General features: G+C 55.3%; 2 protein-coding genes across 6 annotated transcripts; both read right to left on the bottom strand.

The window, feature by feature from the left end:
• Positions 1-496: 496 nt before the first annotated feature.
• Positions 497-8,606, bottom strand: DHX58 (DExH-box helicase 58). 3 transcript variants are annotated; one of them, XM_006924613.3, is made up of 13 exons: positions 8,460-8,606; positions 8,044-8,212; positions 7,673-7,874; positions 7,120-7,310; positions 6,269-6,385; positions 5,515-5,641; positions 5,158-5,349; positions 4,236-4,489; positions 3,550-3,699; positions 3,299-3,460; positions 2,403-2,593; positions 1,342-1,438; positions 497-1,044 (listed from the first exon to the last, which is right to left on the bottom strand). In XM_006924613.3, exons 2-13 carry the CDS (start codon positions 8,209-8,211, stop codon positions 859-861), a joined length of 2,037 nt encoding a protein of 678 aa, XP_006924675.1. In that variant the 5' UTR covers position 8,212; positions 8,460-8,606; the 3' UTR covers positions 497-858.
• Positions 8,607-9,028: 422 nt separating this feature from the next.
• KAT2A (lysine acetyltransferase 2A) lies at positions 9,029-16,619 on the bottom strand. 3 transcript variants are annotated; one of them, XM_006924611.3, is made up of 18 exons: positions 16,213-16,618; positions 15,949-16,072; positions 15,453-15,598; positions 15,257-15,346; positions 14,778-14,959; positions 14,491-14,682; positions 13,506-13,612; positions 13,186-13,296; positions 12,957-13,093; positions 12,664-12,872; positions 12,341-12,467; positions 11,327-11,437; positions 10,767-10,910; positions 10,398-10,512; positions 10,270-10,306; positions 10,127-10,190; positions 9,883-9,967; positions 9,029-9,763 (listed from the first exon to the last, which is right to left on the bottom strand). In XM_006924611.3, exons 1-18 carry the CDS (start codon positions 16,549-16,551, stop codon positions 9,570-9,572), a joined length of 2,514 nt encoding a protein of 837 aa, XP_006924673.1. In that variant the 5' UTR covers positions 16,552-16,618; the 3' UTR covers positions 9,029-9,569. The 3 variants fall into 3 exon arrangements, with proteins under 3 accessions (XP_006924673.1, XP_006924672.1, XP_015454850.1); XM_006924610.3 differs by having other exon boundaries at positions 9,037-9,763; positions 12,957-13,096; XM_015599364.2 differs by lacking the exon at positions 9,883-9,967 and having other exon boundaries at positions 9,037-9,836; positions 12,957-13,096; positions 16,213-16,619.
• Between the last annotated feature and the right edge of the window lie 1,154 nt (positions 16,620-17,773).

The raw sequence follows: 17,773 nt of genomic DNA, 5'->3' as shown, positions 1-17,773 counted from the left end.
CTGTGGGGGACATGTTCCAAACCCCCCAGTGGATACCTGAAACCACAGACATACTGTTTTTTCCTATACATAGATACCTATGATAAAGTTTAATTTATAAATTATGCACAGTAAGAGATTAACAATAAAGTAGAACAATTATAACAATATACTGTAATAAAAGTTATATAAATGTGGTTTCTTGCTCTCAAAATATCTTATTATACTATACTCACCTTCTTGTGATTATGTGAGATGATTCAATGTCTAGGTAAGGAGATGAAGTGAGGTGAAATGACGTAGGCATCGTGACACAGGCTACTGTAAGGGTTACTTGAATGCGAGCACTGAGATACCTAGACAGTCAATCTGATCACCCAGATGGCTCCTAAGTGACTACCAACCAGACGGGTGGTGTATATAGTGTAGATATGCTGGACAAAGAGTCGATTCACATCCAGGTGGGACAGAGCAGGATGGCATGAGATTTCATCACGCTACTCAGAATGGTGCACAATTTAAAATTTATAGATTGTTTATTTCTGGAGTTTTCCATTTAATATTTTCGGACTGCAGTTGACTGTGGGTAACTGAAAAGCGAAACCGTGGATAAGGGGGTATTCTCCTGCCTCCGGTCCTCCCCAACCCCATTCCCACTCCATCCAGTGTGTATGAGTGTCTGTGTGGGTGGGAGGGGGGTCAGAGGGTGAGCTGTGGCCCTTCAGCTGCTTCCTCAGTGTGGGAGTCAGGTAGCCTGGGCGCATGAGCTGGTGATTCAGCCAGGAGGGGGGTGCACCCAGGCTTTGCTCAGAAGACAGTAGCTGTTGTGGATTCTCCTGCCCCCTGCAGCCCGAGCCAGGCACTGCAGTGACAAGATGGTTAGGCCAGGGAGAGTTCTGACAGGTTCTGGGCACAGTACTGCACGAAGTTGAAGTCAGGCACGGGAAAGGGCACGCGGGACCACTTCTTGGGCTGGACCCGCCCTTGTGGCGTCTCCAGCAGCATGCTGTGGACTTTGAGCACTGGCAGGTTCACCGACTTGTAGATCATCTGTAGACCCCATAGCTGGGGGTAGGACAGAGACAGCAGGGTCTGGATCTCTGCCCTCAGACTGGGCTCCTCGTAGGTTGGGGTCCCTGAATGCAGGGCCTCTGTCTTCTATTTCAAACAGAGCTATCTCCTCCATCACACTGTGGTTCCCAAAGATAGGGCCTGGACCACCCTCCTCAGACTTGCGGGCTCCTGAGGCAGGTCTGTCTTCCCCATCCCAATGAGGGCACCCTGATGATGGAGGCTGGGCCTCCTTTCTCAGAATGAGGACCTCTAAAGACTGGAGCTGAGGGCTATTGCACCCATACTTACTTCCCCACAGTTCTTGCAGCTAATGGTGCCTCCAGGCCTCCAGTCCTTGAAGACTTTGTCTATGACCACAGGCTTCTGCGAGACATTGTAGTAGATCCTGGAAAAGAATGGGAGTGGCCACAGCTCTCATGAACCCACCCCGCTCCATGCCCAAACCACATGCTGTCTTACTTGCTGCCTGTGCAGAGGCTCGAGACGTCAATGAGTTCTGCCTGTGCTGCCTCCATTATATTCCCTTCCGACCAGGTTCAGGCCTCAGCACTACGCACCTGGACGACTTAAACAATCTCCCAGTGGATCTTCCCCACCCTTCTACTGCACTCCATCCTTACGCCCACCCCCACAGTATTCTCTGCCAACTGCCAGAGTAATCTTCTAAAAATGTAAATATGACTCTGACATTCCCCCGCTCAGAATCCATCCAAGACTCCTCACTACCTACAGAATAAAGGCTAAACTCTCAGTCCGACCCTCAAGGTCCTCACCAAGCTAGTCTGTCTTTCTTCAGAATCTCGTCCGCTCAAGTCAACTAGTATCACGCCTGTCACATCATCCCTGTCTATCTTCCTCTCATAGCCAAACCCAGCCATCCTTCAAGATCTAATTGAAATGAGACCTCCTCAAATGAGAGAACCTGTGTGAAGACCCCTCGGCACAGTGGCCTGACACACAGCAGGTGCCTAATAAATGCTTACTTAACAAATGAACGAAGGGAGGATGAGGAAAGGCTACCTCTAGGGGGCAGAGGATGAGGGGATGCTAAGGGACGACCAGTCCCTCTTGATGTCTTCATAGTAGGTAGGACCCGGGGGCCAGTTTGTGGTCCCTCAGCATTTGGTATCCTGAATTCCAAACTGCAGTGGCTGTGGGAACTTAGGCAAGTCACTGAGTATCTCTGAGACTACTTCCTCACCTGCTCAACGCGGTGATGATAAAACCCATCCAGCCGGACTATCGTGAAAATGCAAACTTGGTACTTGTTAAAATGCTCTTTAAACTCCCGAAACCTTAATGCACCCCACCCTCCCTCTCATCTGGACAGCCCCTTCCACAGGTCTCACGAGAAGTTGGGGTTCACGTTGACATGGTGGGTACCCTCCACCTTCCGCAAGTCGCTCCCATGGCCCACGGCCACCATGCAGTTGATGCAGAGGAGCTGCACCTGCTCCGCCAGGAACTGCTGCCGTCTACTCTCCTGCTGGGCTGCCTGGGCTGCCCTCTTGACCAGGGCTGCCCTCTGCAGATCTCGGATCTGGGGTGGAGAGGATACCAGGTATGGCTAGGACACGAGAGACCTAACACCAGGAATGCTCCTAAGTGGACAAAGGGTTCCTTAAGACCTGAGATCATTAGTACCCAGAAGAGGCTTTCCCTAACCCTGCCTGGAGCTTTCGGAAGCAGCTCATTGAAGAAACCTAATAGTGGGATAGCGGGTAACAATGGGAGCAGGGCAAACTTTTTCACAGAATCTTCGGAGGATTTTGTGCACAACTGCTTCTTTGAATCTAACATGGGGTACCATTAATAATTATATTGGGACAACAGGAGTAACAGGGACCATCCTGCACGAGGCTGAGTCATGATGATTCTACCTCAGGGGACTGATTTAAGTGCTGGTTCTGGGCTTATTTCGTGCATGTGTCTTTGCTTTCCCCATTGCTTGGTTCTAGAAGGGCTGTAAGGTGGCTCTCACAGATATATAAGTATTTGATGATAAGGATAAACTAAAAGCCTTGGATGAGATCTGTTCCCAAGGCATTTTAGGGAAACAGCCATTGCCTTCCCAGCAACTCCATCTCTGGCTTCTACTTTGCCCTGGATTCAAACCTTCCCCAGGTGGGCCAAGTTCGCCTCCAGAGGAAGGGGGAACAGGGATGTGTATGCGTTTGCATCAGAGACCTTCCAGGCAGAACATCCACAGTCCCTCTCCCCACGTGTGCACAGGTTGTCCACAGACCTTGGCCTGGTACTCAGCCGGGTCCATCTCCTGCACAGCAGTCACTGCCCGTTTCATCAGAATCTCCAGTGCCTCGTTGGTCTGCTCCCGCTGCAGCTCCCGACTGCCATGGGTTGCCACGAACGAGTACACACTCTCATTGGCCCGGGCACGGCCCCTTGCCTGGGGAGGGAGATAAGAGAGGGCCCTGAGTGGGACTAGGGTCCCACATAGGATCCTTCAAGGGCTGTCAAGGGGGGTAGTTTGGGCACCTGGACCATGGAGATCTCGTTGGTCAGGAGCCCATAGCGCACCACCACATTACACTGGGGGATGTCCAGTCCCTCTTCCGCCACACTTGTGGCCACCAGGAGGTTCAGGGTGCCAACTCGGAACTTGCGAATCACTTCTTGCTGGTCCCTCTAGGGGAAAAGGAAGAGGAAGAGGATGGTACATGAGGTGGGTTCAGGCCTACCCTCCTGCCAGCCCAGCCTCTTCTGGTTCAGCCCTTTTACTCAAAATCTTAGCTGCTTTCCCAAGGGACCCTGAGTCTCCACCTTCATCCCCAGATCCCCCCAGAATCTTGCCCATCTTCTCAGGTGATCGTCTAACCCCTCTATCCCCTAGGGACTCCTAAAGGTCTCTGCCCCTGTTCTCTAGGAGCTCTCAGGACCTGTTCTCCTAAAAAAGACCTCAGACTCCCAATTCTCTGTCCTGAGGACATCACTCACCTCTTTTCCTGCAGACCCCCAAGTTTCTGCCTCTCTGTCCCCACAGACTCTCAGACAGGGAGAACCTTCAGCCTTGGGGATCTCGGTATCTGCCTTTCTCCCCCAGCTCTCTGCCCTCTGCCTGGAGATAATCAGTCACCCCATCTCTCTGTGCTAAAGACTCTCACCCCTTCTCTTCTCCCTTAGGGAACTCCCCCAGCCTCAGCTCCTTTCCCCAAAGCCCACACCTGGGTCATAGTGGTGCCCCGGCTACTATTCCCAGCCCCAATCAGCAGCTGGGCCCTGATGTCCACTGTCTGCAGACCAGGCTGCTGCCAGAGCCAGAGGAGGAGGGAGTGAGCACTCTGACGGGTGCAGGTGAAGACGATGCCCCTGGGATTGCCAGGGTTCCCAAACTGCTTCTTCAGGATCTGTTCTAGCATCTCCAGTTTCGGGTTCTCAGGGCCTTGAGTTGCCAGGAGGGCCAGCTCATTCTTGTGGTCTGACAGAAAAGCCCCAAAACAGAGGCATAGGACTCAGGTCCAGAGGTGAGCAGGACATGGGGTAGGGGTTCACAGGGATAGGATTGTAGAAGTCCAGAAGGAGCCTGAGGATACCTGCTCCAGTCTACTTTCCCCTGAGTAGCACCAAGAACACGTGTAAGGACACCCTCTGCCCGTCCAGCCTCAAGGCCAGCCAGCCTTACACCAGGGGCCTACAGTCTAGAATCCTTCGCTCACATACCTTATCCAGCACCTCTCTTCAATCCTGCTACCAGAATGACCCTTGACCTTTTCATGCTGACCTCTGCAACTCAGCACTGACCTTGCCCCTCAGCCTATACTGAGGCTACTAGCCTTAAATTTCACCCCCTGACCCCCTCACTTTCCCAGTTTAAAAATACTACACACTCCAGACTTTCGAGGAGTCCCAAATTAAATGGTTTTCAAATAACCTTTGTCAGTAACATAAATTAATTTTTACATCTATGCAAACCTTCACAAATGAGGGCATATATCTTTTGTCACATCCACGGCCTTGACTTTTGGTTACAAAAATAGAGCCCCAGTACCCTCGTTGGGACCTTCTCAATCCGCATTGGCATCCGGCCCCTGGCTGGCCTCTGACCACTAGTCCCATTCTGAACACCCTCCTCCCCGCGAGCCTCACCATCGAACAGCGCCAGCAGCCAGCGCTCGGCACGCAGAACCTGGGTCTTGGTGTCACGCTCCCTGTCGTAGAAATCCTGCAGTGCCGCCAGGGCGTCCACCGCGCGTACCGTGTCGTGGATAAACAGCGCATCGTTGTAACGCCGCAGGTGAAGCGCGTACACCCGCTGCTGCTGGAGCCCGGCCTCAGCAGCTGCAGGCCGGCAGGGGGCGCAAGGTCTGAGAGGCCACGCCCCAGGGCCCCTCCCACCTAGACCCCACCCCAAAACTGAGCTCCGCCCCCTAGAGGATCTGCCCAGTCTGGCTGAATCCTGGACTGTACCCGCCGCTCCGCCCTCTGCCAGGTCACCCCTCTCACCCGTCTGGCTCAGCTCCACCACCTGCTGCTCATACATCTGCGTCCCAAAGTCCCGGCTCAACTCGGTCATCTCCAGGTGGTCATGGATTTGGTTCATGAGCTTCTTCAGCATGTCCCCAAACGGGTCCTGGATGAGCAGAGTGAGGGCATGATAAAATTTCTATACACATGGGGGAATGGACACCTGGGGAGCGGAGGAGGGCTCTGATCTCTGTGTGAAGCCTTGCCGCTACTTGCCCTCCTGTAGGTGTTGGAGAGGAAGGAGCTCCAGGGGGAGAACAGCTGTGTTGTCAAGAAGCCATGGCTGGAGGCAGGGGTCAGGTTCCTAAATCCAGCCCCTGCTCTGTCTCCTCTCCCTATGTGCCCTTGACCTCTGGCTTGAAAACAGTTACGTCTAGTCCTTGTCCAGCCTTGTCATAGAAGACACCAGGTAGTGTCCAAACCGCAGGAGAGAACTTGGAACAGCCTCAGCACAAAGTGTCCTATGATGTGATTCCCAAAGCACTCTGCAGCATACCCAGGGTTTTGACAGATGTGCACAGTGGCATCTGAGTGAAACCAAACAGCAGGCTGTGGGCACGGGCTGCATCTGCCCCATTTCACAGAAAGAAGAAATGAAGGCTCAGATACATAAGCAAGTAACCTAAAGTCACAGAGCTAGTGAGGATGGAGTCAGGGAGTCAGGGCTCAACCTCAGCTGTGCTGATTTCACCCCGGGGCTCCACCCCGGCATTATGCCCCTCCCTCCACACACCTGGCTGCGCCTGTGGCAAAGATCATACTGTTTGCAGGGCTGGCGGTTGTGCTCCTGCAGCTGGGGGCGGTAGGTCTGGGGCGACATGATGCGCCATGTGTCCAGGCTGGCACAGAGCTGGGACAATAGGGAGAGAGGGGTTCACTGAAATGGGGAGGGTTCCTGTGGGGACAATGGGCAGAGCTTTGGGGCAGGTTGGGTCCCAACTGAGGCAGGGCCATTGAGGGTGGGGAGTCATCTATTCAACAAATATTTATGGCTCTCCCTCTCTGTGCCTGGTGTTGTACTAGGTACTGGGGCATCTTATGTTGGAGTTGGAGAGATAGATGATAAACTAGCAAAGAACAACAGGATTAGAATTTCAGATAGTGTTAACAAGCTCTGAAGAGAATAAAATTGGATTATGTGACAGAGTATAGTGGGGATGATCAGGAAAGACTCTGAAGGGGTGACATGTAAGCTATTCCCTGAATAACAAGGAGACAGACAGGTAAAAGGCGGGGTGGAGGGGAGGGCATTCGGTGCAGAAGGAATGGCAAGTGCAAAAGTCCTGAGATGGGAACAAGCCTGACATGCTCAAGAGAAGGCCAGTACAGCAGGAGTGAAGGGGAGGGTGGAGGAAATGAGGTTGGAGAGGTAGGCAGGGGCTAGGTCATGTGGAACCTTGTAAGCCAGAGTAGAGAGTTGGGTGTTTATTCTAAGTGCAATAAGAAGTCTTTGGAGGCTAGAACCTAGGTGAGTCCGGACCCTGCCGGGGGAGGCTGGGGTAGGGCTGGTGGGCATCGGGTAGGGCAGGCCAGGGAGGTCCCTGGTGGGTCAGGGTAGATGGAGATCACGGGGGCCAAGCTGACCTGCAAGATGTGGTCAATGGCTCCATCGAGATTGGTGGCCCTGCCAGTGCCTGGGGAGGCGGTGAGACCCAGCACCTGAGGCAGGGGCCACGTCCTCTGGAGTTTATGCTGTAGGTACCGACTCAGGATGATGTTGTAGACAGTGTCCTTGTGCGTGTGGTGACACTCATCCACCACGAGCAGGGAGAACTCTGGGGGCACGTGGGGAGAGGCTGTGACCTATGTTTGCAAAGCCCTTCCTCTCAAAAGTTTGGGTTCATGTGGTCCCCACATAGCATCTGAGAATTCCTTCCTCTCTTACAACTTGCAGTCAGACCCCAGAGAACGGCCAGGCAGGGATGATTTACCTCCATTTTATAGATTAGTAAACTGAGGCTCAGCTAGGGGAAGGGACATGCCCAAGATCCTGCAGTGTAGCCAGGTCTTTTTCTACTAGGGTGTATGCTGGGGTTTGGCAGATGGGGGAGCTCTCACTCCCACGAAATCTCCCAACGTCTTTACTAGAAGTGGGGCCCTGGGTTTGGCAGGCAGGGGTGCCTCAGGGGTGCCTCACCATTGAGCTCCACGTGTTCCTCCTCCTCAGTGCTGACCAGTGCCATCTGCAGCAGCTCAGCCGTACAGATGAGCAGATCATTCTTCCGGGCCAAGTGGCCAAAGCCAGGTCGTGGCCCCATGTCCCCTCTCAGGGTTGTGATGGCCCAGCGCCCATCTAGCATGTGGCTGAACTCTTCATAATGCTGGGTCACCAAGTGTACCTGGGGGTGGAGATGAGGCGGAGAGAGGAAGCTGGATGGGGGGCAAGGGTGTAGGGTGGATGAAAAGAAGGTGACCTTAGAGATGGCCACAGCAGCTCTGGAGTTCTGGAGGGTGTTGAAAGGCACCCCAGGAGCTGAGAGTCCACTGGGGAGAGGGCAGGCCACTCACCCTGTTGACTAATACCACCACCTTGGCTCTGTCCACAGTCTCGAGGTGCCTCTTGGCCACATAAGCAGCTGCCCGGGTCTTCCCAGACCCCGTGGGCAGCCATATGATGATATTCTTGCCCTCCAGGGCAGGCATGATCACCTCCCACTGGTAGGGTCGCAGCTCCATTCTGGGAATGGCAGGGGACTCAGATCCCTGGCCCTCCTGGCCCCCTCCCAGGCCAGACCCCCTTCGAGCTGCCCCCCACTAATTACCAGCTTGCTAGTCCCGTGCAGAGACCTCCCTTTGCCCAAGATTCCAACCTTCTTGAGGGAGGTGGGACAGGGCACGGAGGGGACCTGCCAGGAACCTAGCCAAGAAAGCAGGGGTAACACAGACTATACCTGACTCAAGTCCAGCCTCACGTCCAGCCTCACCTGCACCACCAGCCAAGAGCAGCCCTGCTAGGCGCAGCCCGTCTGCTTGGCTTAGCCCGTCTGCTAGGTGCAGCCCGTCTGCTGGGCACTGGGCTCTGCCGAGAAGGAAAATGGAAACTGAAACTGAGGGGAGGAGCCAGCTCAGCAAGCTGGAGCTCAGCCTTCGGAATCTCCCTTTACAACCCTGAGAAAGAACTGCCTGAGACTCAGAATGGGGGACAGAAATTCTGACAGGAAAGCATCCTTTCATAACTTTCGGGTCTGGCCAGCCACCCCACCCCACCCTCACTCCTTTTGGAGTCGGCTGTTATCATGTCACCCAAGCAAAGGCAGCCAGATGAACTGGAACCTGCCGCCCCAGCACCTGGACCAGGAACAGCCAAGAGTGGGGAGAAGTGAGGGCTGCAGCCAGGCAGATCCTGTCCCCCTAGGGGCACGGGACTAGACCTGAGGCTTGCTGGGGTGGTGTCCCCAGCACAACCTGAGCTGAATAGGCTCCAACTTGCAGGAGGTACTGGGGGGAACAGGGTCAGGCTGCTAAAGCCTGGGGACTACTGAAGAAACAATCACACAGAGAGAAAAAAAAAAAAGCTTTATTGATCCTTCCAAGGGATTAATGCCAGGAAATGAATGGTCCCCATGTCCCTCAGCCCTGGGGGACAGACAGAACAGTGAAGGGCAAGGCATGGCCCCTCCAGTCCAGGTTGAACTTCCAACCCCTGGAGGCCACTCATTCAAGCTAAAATTGGTAGTCCTGCTCTTGAGGAAACACTGATCTGGGCCAGGCCCAGGGCTCTAAGACTCTAAACCTCTGTGGGGACCAGGGCTGCGAGCCACCGGGGCTGGGCAGGGTTTATCCAGCCACTGCAGAGGGTCTGAACCCCAGATCCAGAAGGCCCCTCCCAAGGTCAGACACGTGAAGGCTGGGACAGAGCTGCAGGCTTGGGGGTAGCCGAGGGCCCCAAAAGGGCTGCAGAATCAGGGGCCGAAGGGCCTCTGACTGGAGTGTGTCACACTGAGAAAGACCTGGCACCAGGGGTGCCCCTAGGGATCGGGTCAGCATCCAAGGTGGAGACGTTCGAGGTCGAGGCCGCAGTCCAAGTCCGGGGACTACTTGTCAATGAGCCCCCCCTCCTTGAGCTTGAAGTAGAAGAACTTCTCCAGGGCACTGGCGCAGCGGCAGTACTCGCTGTCCGGGGGGTTGTACTCGCGGCAGTTGGCGATGACCCGCTGCAGGTCAGCCACAAAGAGCTTCCGGGTCACGTAGTAACGGCTGCGCAATCGTTCCGTCATGGTCTTCAGGTCTGGGGCAGCGGGACAGAAGGACGTGCCATTTAGAAGCTTTGGACAGTGAGTCGAAGGGGACTGTGAATAGATCTGGGAGCGGAAATGGAAGGAAGGGGTCGGGATGGAGTATCCTCACCAATGGGGAAGCGGATGACCTCGTAGTAGTCAGGGGCCTCCGACTTCTTCACCGGCTCCATGAAGGGCCAGGCACTGGGGTGTGACTGGAGAGGAGAGCTGAGCTGCAGCCAGGCCCACTGTGCCCCATGCCCAGCTTGTGACTGTCACCCACCCCCAGCATGTGGCTGTCACCCACCCACAATGGGTCATAAAGCCACAGCCACTGGCGCAGGAGCCCGCAGAAGGGAGCCTGGTCTCCCCACCTTGATTTGGGCCAGCAGGTTTTTGAGGGTTGTGTAGAGCTGGTCAGGGTCCTTCAGCTCCTTCCTGGGGTGACAGATGGCAAATCTGAGACTCCTGGTTCCTCTGCCTCCCCCAACACCCTCTCCCTCCATACAACACTCACCCCTTCTCCTTCCCCAGCGGTTTCCAGCCTGTCTCTCCTGCAAAGTGGGAAGTGGGGAGAATACCCCTAAGAATGCCTGTCCACACCCCAAGCAGAGTGCCCCCTCCCCCAGCAAGACCCCTGCTCACGAATGCCGGGGACACTCTCCACAGGGATCTGCCTCACACCCTCCTTGAAGCAGCTGAGCCCGGGGTAGACTTTTCGAATCTGCGCCTGTTTGCGCTCAATCAGCTTCTTGATAATCTGAGGAAGGAAGGGTCTGAGAAGCCAACCCCAGCCCAGCAACAACCCTCCCCGGGCCACAGTCAGAGCCCGCACCAATGAGTTCAGGTGCCCCCTCTCTTCTCTCAGAGGCACAGAAAGAACTAAGGTCCTGGCTCCACCTCACGTATACACATGCACACACACATAGTACACATCCGCACACGTGCTCATCCCCACACACAAGCTCCACAAAAAGCCCCATGGACGAGTGCATGCGTGTGCACCCATACAACCTCTTTCTGCTTCTTGATGATGTGGGAGAGCTCCGTGTAGGGGATGCGGGGATTTAGCTCACACTCCATCAGTGTTGCCCCCTCGTAGTCCTTGATGTAGCCCAAGTAGCGGCTCTTCGGCACCTTGATGTCCTTGGAAAAGCCCTAGAGAGTGGGAGTCAATGCATCAGCCAGACTTTTTCCACTTTAACAGACCCTCCCCAGGAGCACGTGAGGAGCAGTGCGTGCCACGTGCCCTCTCCCCAGTTCCGGAACCCCCTCTGGTGGTCCTCAGCACAGTGTTCTGCACTTGGAAGGCTCAATCTGTCCCTGGAAAGATTCCAGGTCAACTGTCCCTCCTGACACTCCCCTGACAGCCTCTCAATTCTGCCAGCTGCCCTACAGGACCCTACGTGCTGGGGCAGCAGCACTAGGAAGACAGGTAGGAAGGACATGCCTGCAGGTGTTGGATGAACGGGGGACACAAAGTGATCCCCAGTCCATCCACACCAGGGGACTAGACAGAATGACCCCTGCCCCAGGTGGTGGGCAAGTGTGGGGTGGGGTGAGGTGAGGGTCACCTGCTTTTTGAAGTAGCCAATGGCATACTCATCAGCATAGGTGAGGAAGTAGAGGATGTTGTGTTTGATGTGATACTCCTTCAGGTGGTTCATCAGGTGAGTCCCATACCCCTGCAAGGGAAGGAGCAGAGCTTACCAGGGGAGAGGGAGCAGCCCTGGTGCTGGACAGGCCCTAGGAGGGCCCTGAGCCCAGAGAGGGGGAAGCAGACTAAACAGGAGGTGGGCCTAGTCAGGAGATCCAAGGCAGGTAGGAAGAATGACAACCAGCAGAGATGGGGAGTTTATGCGGAGAAAAATGAAGGACCCTAGGTTTCTAAGCACTTTCTCTGGGCCAGGTACAGTGAGCAGCATTTTACAGACCAATTCTCAAGTTAAGCCACAAAGTAGGTATGACTGCCATTTTACAGAAGGGGAAACTGAAACTCAGCTACATGGGAAAGTGTGTCCAAGGTCAGGTGGCCAGTCACAACAGGGCCAAGATCCAAACCCAACCAGGAAGCTGCTGTCCACAGGCCACTGGTTCCTGGTCCCCGGGCCTCAGAATTAGGAGGAAGGAGGAAAGGAATACCGAAGGCCCTGCTCATTGCTCCATCTCCCACACATGTCAGGAACAAGGAGGCACCAAGCAGATCTGGATTATGTGAAAAGGAGAACCAGGGACCCTACTAGTGGGTCTGTTGTGACAGAGAAAGGATAGAAGCCGGGGCTATCACCCAGTACAGGGCTGCTGTGAAAATTACTCACTCCCCAAAGTCTGCGAACGTTCTTGTGATGAAAGAAATTCAAGTCCACTTAAAAGTCACCGATTCGTAGAGTCTATTTGTCAACAGGCATTTTCTCAGTCCATAGTTATTGAAGTACAAGTGCCACCTTGTGGACGAGTGAGGAACTGTCTAGCCACTAAAAGAATGGTTGAGAGCTGCTTCCGTCACCAAACCTCTGCTCTGACCTGGTCCAAACTTAGAAGCAGGTGGTGGGATGGGGCAGGGGCTGGGGCCAGGGGCACGCACTCACCTTGACCTGTTCGTTTGAGGTGACAGCACAGAAGACAATCTCTGTGAAGCCCTGAGTGGGAAACATGCGGAAGCAGATCCCACCAATGACTCGCCCGTCCTTGATCAAGGCCAGAGTCTTGTGCTTCCTGAGGGAAGAGGGTACAGATCATAGTCCCTACCTGTCCCCCAAATGTTCCCCAGGTCCCCAGAGTCCTGGAGGCAAGACATACTTAAGTCTTGGAACTGAGAAACAAGAGTTCCCAAAGAGGCCTGGGGAGGGACGGGGAGGCCAAGGACAGGTGCCCAACTGTGGTGGGAGGTTGGGCTCTCTTGGGGACGCACGGGTCAAAGACGAGGCGGGCGATATACTCCTTGGGCATGCGTGGCAGCTGGTGGGAGAAGACATTCTGCAGCCCCACAAGCCAGAGCAACACCCGCCGGTTGGCCTTGGGCGTCAGCGAGTTGCCGATGACATGGAACTCGATGATGCCGCGGCGCTCCTCCAGACGGGCTGTCTCATCCCGGGCTGCGTTGGCTGACAGCAGGCTAGTCTGGGCACCAGAAGAGGGGCAGTGAGCTAAGGTCTCAGATCCGTGAGGCGCCCTCCCCATTGGCCAGCAAACCAGGCTGCCTACCTCGGGCCCCAGCATGGCAGCAGGGTCAGTGATGGTGAGCATGACCTCGTTGACCAGCTCCATTGGGATGTCGCCCATCACACGGAGCCGCTTGGCATCTTCCAGGGTTAGGTTCTCTGGAAGCTTCCTCTTCTCGCCTGCTGGGGAGGTTGGCAAGGTCTCCCAGGGATAGCAAGAGAGTTTGGGGCAGAGGTGAATGAGGGTCAGAGGTCAGGTGTCAAGTACCCACCTGGCATGGGCTCGGTACCTCCGGAATCCAAACTCAAGGAGCTGTTGCTGCCCCCACCCATTGTGGGGCTGAAGATGGGGGTGCTAGGAACAACTGCTGCGCTGACTGTAGCTGAGAGAGAGAGGGAGAGACAGAAGAATCAGGAGACAGGGTACAAAGGTATCAGTGGATCCCGAAAAGGGATCCGGACCCTCCAATCCCTAGTTGAGCCCTCCTGCATTTCCCCATTTCTGCCATTCGTAGCCCCTCTTCCACAGCGGGGGCCTAGCTCAACCAGGAAGGCCAAGCAGAGATCCTGCAGAACCTGCTGTGGCACATACCGGGCCGGGGCACCAGCTGGGTCCCCTCTGAGGGCGGCATGGTGAAGCCTGACTCCCAGATCGGAGAGTTTGCCCCGTAGATCTCCTCCTCCAGCATGGACAGGAATCTGTGGGGAGGTTACAGCCTGTCCCACAACTCTGTCCAACCAAGGGAGCAGCCTGGGCCAGACACCAGGGGGACCAGAGGTGGGTCAAAGAGACAGACCCTGTTCTCAAGGAACTGGGAGCCTAAGAACAGAGATAACCTCTACCTTCAGACTAGGAGGAGACACAGTCCCCTTCCTTCTTGGGGACCCTGTTTAAAGGTAAGAGGACAGGACAAACCAAGGACAGAAACCAGAAGCCCAGCTTGCCACAGTACACAGAACAGGGAGAAAGGGTCTGATGCCATCCCGTACTGTGTGACCAGACAGGGCACCAAGTTACTCCGGACCTCAGTATCAAAATGGGGCTCAGAATCCACCCCCTCCTGCCACCTTATTCCCACCTGGTGGCACAAGGGGCACTGAAGGGCCTGGATTAGTTAGTAAAGGCTTCTTGAACTGGGCAGCTGTGAGCAGGTTTAAAATGAGAGGAAGGTGTGACAAAACAGAGGAAAATCTTATAGAAAGAACTAGAACTAACGAGTGAAAATCAGTTTCACCTCAAGCGTAAGCTCTGGTTTTTGAAGTGCTGTGGTAGAAAGGATTCTCAGGCTGTGTCCAGGCCCCGTGGGAAACAATTAGTAATATCTACCAGGGGTGTGGGCAGGGGTAGTGTTAGCACTCGGGCCATGTACCTGCCATCCCCAGACTAGAACGCGCAAAGGCAAATGCTAGCAAGTTGCGTCTGGGCCATGGGCAAGTCTGCCAGGTAGACACCCAGATCCCAAAAGGCTCCTGGAGGGAGAGGAGGGACCAATCCAGGAAGCCTTCCTGGAAAAAAGGGGACAACAGGGAGGATGTGAACTTGGGGCAAAATCCTGATAGGCCAGAAAGAACCTTACTTGGGGAAGTGGGTGAGGATGAGGGTCCTCTTCTCGGGCACCAGCTTGTCCTTCTCCACCCGGAACTTCTCTAGCAGCTGCCGCCGGGTGACAGTGAAGATGGAGCGGAGAAGGCTTCGCCCAAAGACGTGAGTGGTCTCATAGCGGGGGAGGCTATCGCAGCTCTGGGGCACGTGGCAGTAACAGAGCCATCTGAGGGGAGTGGCGAGGTGGTAAGTGAGAGGGGAAACCAATGAGCCCAGGCTGGGCTACAAGCTTCCCCCCATGCTATTCCTTTCTGGGCCTACCTGGTATAATTGACCTTGTAGGTAGCCACATCCTCAGCCTGAGACCTCTGCCGAAATTGGGCTGGTGTCTCAAGCTTCCAGTAGTTAAGGCAGAGCAGGAACATCTTTGAGAGCTCAAACATTGTCTGCCGCTCCCGGGGAGCCAGGTGACTGAACTTGTACTGCACGAAGTTTAGCACACCCTAAGAAGGGGTGGACAGAGGACAGAACCAGGAAGGAGGTATGAGCAGCCAAGAAGGGCTTCTGATCCAAAAACAGAGGTTTCCTGAGGGCAGGGACAAGACTCTCCTCTCGTTCTGTGGCTCTCTGTGAAAAGAAACTATGCCGCCTTCCCAAGCCCACATACACCCTGAGGTTAGCACAAAACACCCTCTCTGCTTGGAACCTCTCCCCTGCTCTTATCTTGAGGAGAATGGAGAACACAGGCTCCCCGCTCCTCCAAGGATCCCCCAATTCTCTAGCCCCCATCTTCACCCCACCTGCTCAATATTAGGCTTCTCAAACGGGGGGCTGCCCAGAGACCCCTCCACCACAGGCCGAGTCATCTGTAGGATGCATTTCCGCAGGAGCTGGAGGGAGAGGAAGAGGGAGGGACAGAGATCAGCACAGCTGTGAGAAGCACACCCCCTAGCCTCAACAACTTTGCTCATTCACTCTCACTTGGAGGAAGCTCACCTTGAAGAGGTAGAAATAGACCTGCTTAGTGTCCGTGTCCTCCTCCTTGTGAACAGACATGAACAGATTCTCCACATCTACCACCATCCCCAGCAGCCGGTTAATCTCATCCTCTGACACATTCTCTAAGTGCGACACATGGTCAGCTGCAAAAACAGGTGGTAGAGTTGGGAAGAATGGACAGAAGAAATCAACAGTGCTTTCTGCCCCACTTCATCTCCAGGGAAAATACACCCTCAGTCCCTCTAACCACTCCAACCAGCAACAAGACTGACTGCTCCTGTATGAGCCCTTGGGTGACCCCTTGTCTCTTCTGAATTGGCAGATTTCCTTTTTCCTCCCTTGGGAGATACATGCTCCCAACTCAATTCTTCCTTAGAAGTTATCTTTGGTTTTTAAGAGATGAAGCTCCGCAGCACTTAAGTCACCCTGTACAAGCAGGACCCAGCACCTGACTCTCCCCAACCCCCAGCTCCAAGGGCAATACCTCCCTTACCCAAGGGGTGCTCACAGCTGCGGCACAGCTCACTCAGGTTGGCAGCTGGCTGCTGCAGGTCCATGCGAGGTGCAGTGGGGGGCTTGGGGTTTTTCCAGCCATTGCACTTGCAAGTTTCATTGGCCTGAAGGCAGAAGGATCAGTCAATAGCCCTGTACTCCAGGGACGAGGAGCCGCTCCCCAGCCAGGGCTTTGCTCCCATTGCCACCGGAGCCCTAGGATGTCCCAAGCCCCGCCCCCTCTCACCCCAGGCCCCGCCCCCACCTTGCAAGCCGAGAAGACCCCTAGCTTCTCAAGCTTCTTGGCGCGCGGCAGCCCCCGGACTTGTGCCTTCCTCTGGCTGGCGCGCTGCTGCTGGCTCAAGCCAGGTCGAGCCGGATCGCCCCCGCTCCCAGTCCCCCCACTTCCTACCCCAGGCCCCCCCGTCCCGGTGCTCCCGGCTGGGGCTGCAGCTGGGGCGGGGGCTGGTGCCGGAGTGGGAACCGGAGTCGGCGCCGAAGTCTGGCTAGGGGTAGGAGTCGAAATTGGGGCAGGGGCTGGGGACTGAAGGGGACGGGGCTGCGCGGCCGGGGCCGGGGTCGAGGCCTGGGAAGGTTCCGCCATGGCCTCCCCCGCAGCGGAGCGCGGCGCGGCGCTCCCAGCCCTAGGGCCGCATGGGCAACCGGCGTTCATTGCGCAGGCGTCGGTACCCCGGAGCATGTTGGGAGTTGTAGTCATCCACTGCTGCTCTCTTTGCTTCCAGCTTCCAGACTTTTCTATCCGGTCCTGTGGTCTTAGACAGCCAAGTGAAGCACAAGCCAGCACCCCAGATTGACCCCTCCTCACTTCCAGTCTCTCTTGAAGGCTTAAAGGATAGTGAAGATTGTTGTCCTCTCGGGGATTGGAAGAAGCGTCCCAGGAAACGCTTCTGGTTGGGGGACTCTCCTCCCAAGCCCCGAGGGTGGAGGTATAGGTCTGGGGTCGAGTTGGCTTCCCTGCACATCTCCCTTCCATTCCCACCCTGTCCCTGCCTCACATGTCTCCAGAGACAATTGTAGCTGCGGAAATTAAGTAACAACAGTTCTATTTCTTGACCTGTGAAGCGGTTACACAGGTGTGTTCTCGGGAATAATTCAACTGTACCCTTTTGCGCACTTTTCTATATGTATGTTATACTTCCACAAAGAGGGTTTATTATAAAAACAATAAGTGCCAGAGGCACGGCGGTGGTCCCAAAGACTACCAAGGTGGGTATGAGGTAGAGAGAGGAGGGCGGAAGCCTTTCCCAGCGTATGACAAGGTTTCTCTCCCGACACCGTGGGCACCTTGAGGACTGGGTCCACGTCTTCATCTGTATGATCCCCAAGCCCAGCCCGAGCCTGCCGCACAGTAAGCCCAGGATGGATGAGTGAAGGAAGCCAGTCTTCAAGGTATCAGTGTGTCACAGCATACCTCCTCCCTAACCCCAATGTGCCAACGGGATTGTGCGTGATCAGAGAAAGGCGAGACGTTCCAAGAATGGATGATCCCGTGGTCACACTCCAATGGCTCTGACTGGGGGACAATCCTGGCCCCCAGACCTGATTCTTGGAAGGGCATAAAATCCCCTGTGGCGGCTCAGTGTCATCTCTATTCTGGGCTGGTGACCACGGCTCACACAGTCCAGCTCCTCTGGCATATCCAGTTGGCCTCTCTGACGGAGGTGGGGAGGGGCCCGAAAAGGGGGCGGGATCTGTGATAAAAGCAGCAGCGAGTGCGCTGGGGCAGCTGATAACCTGACCTGTGGAGGTAGGACGTACGTAGCCGACCCCCAACTCTGCGGAAGCGAAAGGAAATAGAGCCGCGG

Source organism: Pteropus alecto, unplaced genomic scaffold, assembly GCF_000325575.1.
Source record: "Pteropus alecto unplaced genomic scaffold, ASM32557v1 scaffold98, whole genome shotgun sequence".
NCBI lineage: Eukaryota > Metazoa > Chordata > Mammalia > Chiroptera > Pteropodidae > Pteropus > Pteropus alecto.
This window is presented reverse-complemented; position numbering and strand designations above follow the sequence as displayed.